Source organism: Labrus mixtus, unplaced genomic scaffold (genome assembly GCF_963584025.1).
Source record: "Labrus mixtus unplaced genomic scaffold, fLabMix1.1 SCAFFOLD_65, whole genome shotgun sequence".
In the NCBI taxonomy this organism is placed as follows: domain Eukaryota; kingdom Metazoa; phylum Chordata; class Actinopteri; order Labriformes; family Labridae; genus Labrus; species Labrus mixtus.
Genome location: NW_026870243.1, coordinates 221,633 through 227,500, shown reverse-complemented (window position 1 = coordinate 227,500; position 5,868 = coordinate 221,633). Strand labels below are relative to the sequence as shown.

The 5,868-nt window shown below is 42.3% G+C and overlaps 1 protein-coding gene across 2 annotated transcripts in view; it reads left to right on the top strand.

Moving 5' to 3' along the window:
* LOC132967154 (NT-3 growth factor receptor-like) overlaps positions 1–5,011 on the top strand; it is a 33,595-nt gene extending 28,584 nt beyond the window's left edge. For both annotated transcript variants that reach the window (XM_061034011.1, XM_061034010.1), the window contains 4 exons: positions 892–1,064; positions 1,236–1,479; positions 2,810–2,968; positions 3,458–5,011. In XM_061034011.1, coding sequence (XP_060889994.1) covers positions 892–1,064; positions 1,236–1,479; positions 2,810–2,968; positions 3,458–3,643 — 762 coding nt within the window. In that variant the 3' untranslated portion in view covers positions 3,644–5,011. The remainder of the gene's footprint in view (positions 1–891; positions 1,065–1,235; positions 1,480–2,809; positions 2,969–3,457) is intronic.
* The last annotated feature ends 857 nt before the right edge of the window (positions 5,012–5,868 follow it).

Sequence of the window (5,868 nt, the reverse complement as noted above, 5' to 3'; positions counted from 1 at the left end):
ACACTCCGTTCCAGGGGAGCAATCGAATCAAGGGTAACTCTCAGCGAATCCACTGCACTATCAACAAACTGATCTAGCTGAGAGGGACTAAAGCTATCATAAGAGTTTCCAACTGGGTTAAAAGACGGTACTGAATCAAAAGCAGCTGAAATAGCTTCCTTAAATCTAGCTACAGCACTATCAGATAAACTTCTAGAGAGCACATTTTTATTAAGCAGAGGTAATTCTGGTAAGACAAAGTCAAAAGTAATAAGGAAATGGTCTGATAGAAGAGGATTTTCTAGGAAAACTGTAAGGTTATGGATTTCAATGCCATAAGCTAAAACAAGAGCCAGGGTGTGGTTAAAACGATGAGTAGGTTCGTTTACACCCTGGGTGAAACCAATAGAGTCTAATAATGACATGAAAGCTGTGCTAAGGCTATCATTATCAACATCCACATGGATATTGAAGTCACCTACAACAATTATTCTATCACTGCTAAGGACTAAATCTGATAAAAATTCTGCAAATTCAGATAGAAACTCAGAATATGGGCCAGGAGGACGGTAAACTACAGCAACTTGAACTGGCTGAAAGGTTCTTGAGACTGGATGTGAAAGACTGTGTGTGTGTGTGTGTGTGTGTGTGTGTGTGTGTGTGTGTGTGTGTGTGTGTGTGTGTGTGTGTGTGTGTGTGTGTGTGTGTGTGTGTGTGTGTGAGACCTGACCTGCCGAATGTCAGTTTGATTCACATTCAGTGATGAACACGGCTTCATTTGTGAAATTTAAAGTAGATGTCATGCAGGTTTCAGGCTGTGGTTGATCTGTAGCCTCAGAACCTGGCTCGGCTTTTAGGGTTCAAACTGGAGGAAACAGTCTGAACTGGGCTGGCTCTCCCTCTTTCTCTCAGACTCTTAAAGATCCTACTCTAGCGGCGAGGAAAGATTTCCAGCGCGAGGCCGAGCTGCTGACCAACCTGCAGCACGAACACATCGTCAAGTTTTACGGAGTGTGTGTGGACGGAGACCCGCTCATCATGGTGTTTGAGTACATGAAGCACGGAGACCTGAACAAGTTCCTCAGGTGAGTCCAACAGGAGGTTTGTCATTATTCATCACTCTCTGTTTATTTTAATATTTATTCATCTGTTCAGACTGACAGGATCATTGATAAACATGTTTCTGTAAATATTTCATATAACTCTTACATTTGATATTCATGAAGCAGTCTTCATCTGTCTGTCTCTATTCTCAGAGCCCACGGGCCGGATGCCATGATCCTGGTGGACGGGCAGCCTCTGCAGACAAACGGCGAGCTGGGTTTGTCTCAGATGCTGCACATCGCCAGTCAGATCGCAGCGGGGATGATCTACCTGGCCTCTCAGCACTTTGTGCACCGAGATCTGGCCACCAGGAACTGTCTGGTCGGGAATGGGCTGCTGGTGAAGATCGGAGACTTTGGGATGTCCAGAGACATTTACAGCACGGATTACTACAGGGTAAGATGCCTATAGATAACTATAGATTACTACAGATTACTATAGATTACTAGATTTGACTCCCCCGGCAGTCTAAGCCTATAGCAGCATAACGAGGAGCTGCTCTACACCTGTGCCAGCCCTAACAATGAGCTTCAAAAAGGAAAGTTTTAAGTCTATTCTTGAATAGTACAGAGTGTGTTTGCCTCCCGGACCCTGACTGGTAGATGATTTCAAAGGACCTGATAACTGAAGGCTCTACCTCCCATAGTACATTTAGAGACCGTAGGTACCACGAGCAGGCCTGATAACTGAAGGCTCTACCTCCCATAGTACACTTAGAGACCGTAGGTACCACGAGCAGGCCTGATAACTGAAGACTCTACCTCCCATAGTACATTTAGAGACCGTAGGTACCACGAGCAGGCCTGATAACTGAAGGCTCTACCTCCCATAGTACATTTAGAGACCGTAGGTACCACGAGCAGGCCTGATAACTGAAGGCTCTACCTCCCATAGTACATTTAGAGACCGTAGGTACCACGAGCAGGCATAAGATGGTGCCTGGCCATTTAGAGCTTTGTAAGTGAGAAGAAGGATCTTGAATTCTTTCTAGATTGTATAGGGAGCCAGTGCAGAGAAGCCAGGACAGGAGTGATGTGGTCCCTTTTTCCTGGTTCTAGTCAGTACACGAGCTGCAGCATTCTGGACTAGTTGAAGAGTCTTTAGAGACTTACCAGAGCACCCTGACAAAAGAGAGTTACAATAGTCCAACCTGGAGGTAACAAATGCATGAACTAATTTTTCTGCATCATTTTGCGACAGGATATTCCTGATCTTGGATATATTACGAAGGTGAAAATAGGCTGTTCTTGAAATTTGCCTGATGTGAGAGGTAAGCTAGAAGTAGATTGTTTGTAACTTTAACTAGTGCAGTCTCAGTGCTATGGTGGACTCTAAATTCTGACTGAAACTCCTCAAATAAACTGTTGTCATGGAGAAAGTCACACAGCTGATTAGCTACCACTTTCTCCAGGATCTTTGAGATAAAAGGAAGGTTGGATATAGGCCTATAGTTAGCTAGAGTTCCTGAATCTAGAGTAGGTTTTTTGACTAGAGGTTTGATTACTGCTCTTTAAATGACTGTGGTACATAGCCTGCCAGTAAAGACATATTGATCATATCTAATATACAGTTGCTAACTAAGAGAAAGACTTCCTTAAACAACTTGGTTGGGATTGGGTCTAAAAGACAGGTTGAGGGTTTAGAAAGTCTGTGTTTTTGATGATTCAGTCTTTACTGTAGTAAATCATTATTGAGATTGTGTGTGTGTCTCTGTGTGTGTGCTCAGGTTGGGGGTCACACCATGCTGCCTATCCGTTGGATGCCTCCTGAGAGCATCATGTACAGAAAGTTCACCACAGAGAGCGACGTGTGGAGCTTCGGTGTCATCCTGTGGGAGATCTTCACATACGGAAAGCAGCCATGGTTCCAGCTTGCCAACAATGAGGTGAGGGGGAAACTGAAATACGAAATGCGTTACGTCTCTCATATGCTCACAGACTCAAAGCTGAACATGTAGAGGTATTTTAGTGCTCTTTAAATGAAAAAAATAAAATAGTAGATATGAAAGCAGAATGATCAAACCCTAGAGACAAACAGAAAAGTTTTATGTTAATCAGATGGCGTCATGCAGAGTTGATTTTAAAACTTGACTCTGTTGACTTCGTTATAATAAGAGCTCTCATGTGACGTTTAAAGGCTGCAGGGAAACACTTCAGGTTTTGAATGAGTGCACAGAGAAAACAGAAGATGGAGCTCCTGTAAAAAGTGCTGATCATGAGGAAATAAAACAGAGCCTCTCAGAATAACTCTGTTTCATATCTGAGCAGGAAACTGTTCACTGATGTTGTTCTGTTCCATCATCCACATCATGCATTCAGTAATAAAAATAATAAACCTGAGTGTGCATTTAATCATGTCTTGTGTGTGCTTTTAGGTGATCGAGTGTATCACTCAGGGCCGGGTCCTGGAGCGTCCCCGGCTGTGTCCTAAAGAAGTCTACGACATGATGCTCGGCTGCTGGCAGAGAGAGCCTCAACAACGCCTCAACATCAAAGACATCCAGAAGCTGCTGCTCACTCTGATGAAGGCCACACCTGTGTACCTGGACATCCTGGGATAGAGACAGACCTGATAAAGGCCACACCTGTGTACCTGGACATCCTGGGATAGAGACAGACCTGATGAAGGTCACACCTGTGTACCTGGACATCCTGGGATAGAGACATACCTGATGAAGGTCACACATGTGTACCTGGACATCCTGGGATAGAGACATACCTGATGAAGGCCACACCTGTGTACCTGGACATCCTGGGATAGAGACAGACCTGATGAAGGTCACACCTGTGTACCTGGACATCCTGGGATAGAGACAGACCTGATGAAGGTCACACCTGTGTACCTGGACATCGATCCAAAGAAGATAATTATTCTGCAGGGAAAGTCTGGCCTGGACTCAAACACACCTGGATAACAATGATTGTAGTCTGCTTCATCCTGCCTGAAATAATGAGTTTAAGGATGGACGAGATTAGCTTGTATCTCAGGGTAATAAAGTGACCTGAAGCTGAGTACGCTCTGGACTTGTGTGGTCCAATCAGATCAACTCCTGACTGAACAGTGAAGTATTGAGTTACACTGGACTGAACTGGATTCACCTGGTTATACTGGTCTGGTCTGACGTGGTACCAACATGTCCTCACCTGTTCATCTTCATTTCAGCCTGAAAGCAGGTTCACTGTCCTGTCCCAGTCTGGCCAGGTCACCTGGTCTCTAGGCTCAATATTGCATCATTACATTAAGCGTCATGTGTTTACATCCTGGTCTCTGAGTTTAGATTTGAACATTCATTCCCTTGACGTCTCTTAACCCTCAAATGTTTTATCATGGTCCCTCTGTAAGTCAGGTCTGGGTTAGTTCAGGTTCTGATCCTCACCTGTCCTCTGCAGTCCTGGTTATTACTCATATTCATGTTCAGGAACTTTCTGCATGTAGTTCTGTAGACTTCTATAGAAAGCTTTAAAGGTGGATGTTTGTCTATCACTGAAGCTGTCTGCACATATTGACTCAATGTGTTCACACTGACTTCTTACAGTGCTGAACACATGAACAGACATTTTCCTGATGGAATTTGATTATGCTGTTTGATATGAAGCTTTGAATATTTGTCTTTATTTCATGTCTGTCTCACCGTTCACTTCACTGTTGTTTCATCGTATGTGATTGAAACTGAAGGAGGCTTTTAGTCAGCAGCTCAGCTAGCACCCCCCAAAGTCAAACTGAAGAACGCCGAAGAAACAGAAACCATGATGCAGCTTTATTACTGCGTCTGTTTGGGAATCTGTCTCTCAGTTAAACTTCTGTAGAAGAAGAACAGGGAATGAGGATTCAGAGACTCAGCTTCTGTTCCCAGCCTGATATTCTCTCAGAGTCTCCTCCACTGTTTAAATGTTTAAACTATTTAATGAGCTTCTTTTAGGTTCCAACACTTTCTGCTTCTGATGTATTTTTCATGCCAGACTTCGTCTTTGGATCTTTGAGTAGTGATTATTTAAGAAAGCTTTGTTGGGATTACTGACTCCAGCTGACTCTGGCTGTGTCTGTTCTAGTTAGTCTGTTCTTCTTACAGTACTTAAGGAGTATTCTTTCAGTACTTAAGGAGTCTTCTTACAGTATTTAATGATTCTTACAGTGTTTAAGGAGTCTTCTTACAGTATTTAATGATTCTTACAGTGTTTAAGGAGTCTTCTTACAGTATTTAATGATTCTTACAGTGTTTAAGGAGTCTTCTTACAGTATTTAAGGAGTCTTCTTACAGTATTTAAGGAATCTTCATACAGTACTTAAGGAGTCTTCTTACAGTATTTAAGGAGTCTTCTTACAGTATTTAAGGAATCTTCATACAGTACTTAAGGAGTCTTCTTACAGTGTTTAAGGAGTCTTCTTACAGTATTTAAGGAGTATTCTTACGGTACTTAAGGAGTCTTCTTACAGTACTTAAGGAGTATTCTTATAGTACTTAATGATTCTTAAAGTGTTTAAGGAGTCTTCTTACAGTATTTAAGGAATCTTCATACAGTATTTAAGGAGTATTCTTACGGTACTTAAGGAGTCTTCTTACAGTACTTAAGGAGTATTCTTACGGTACTTAAGGAGTCTTCTTACAGTATTTAAGGAATCTTCATACAGTACTTAAGGAGTCTTCTTACAGTATTTAAGGAGTCTTCTTACAGTATTTAATGATTCTTACAGTACTTAAGGAATCTTCATACAGTGTTTAAGGAGTCTTCTTACAGTACTTAAGGAGTATTCTTTCAGTACTTAAGGAGTATTCTTTCAGTACTT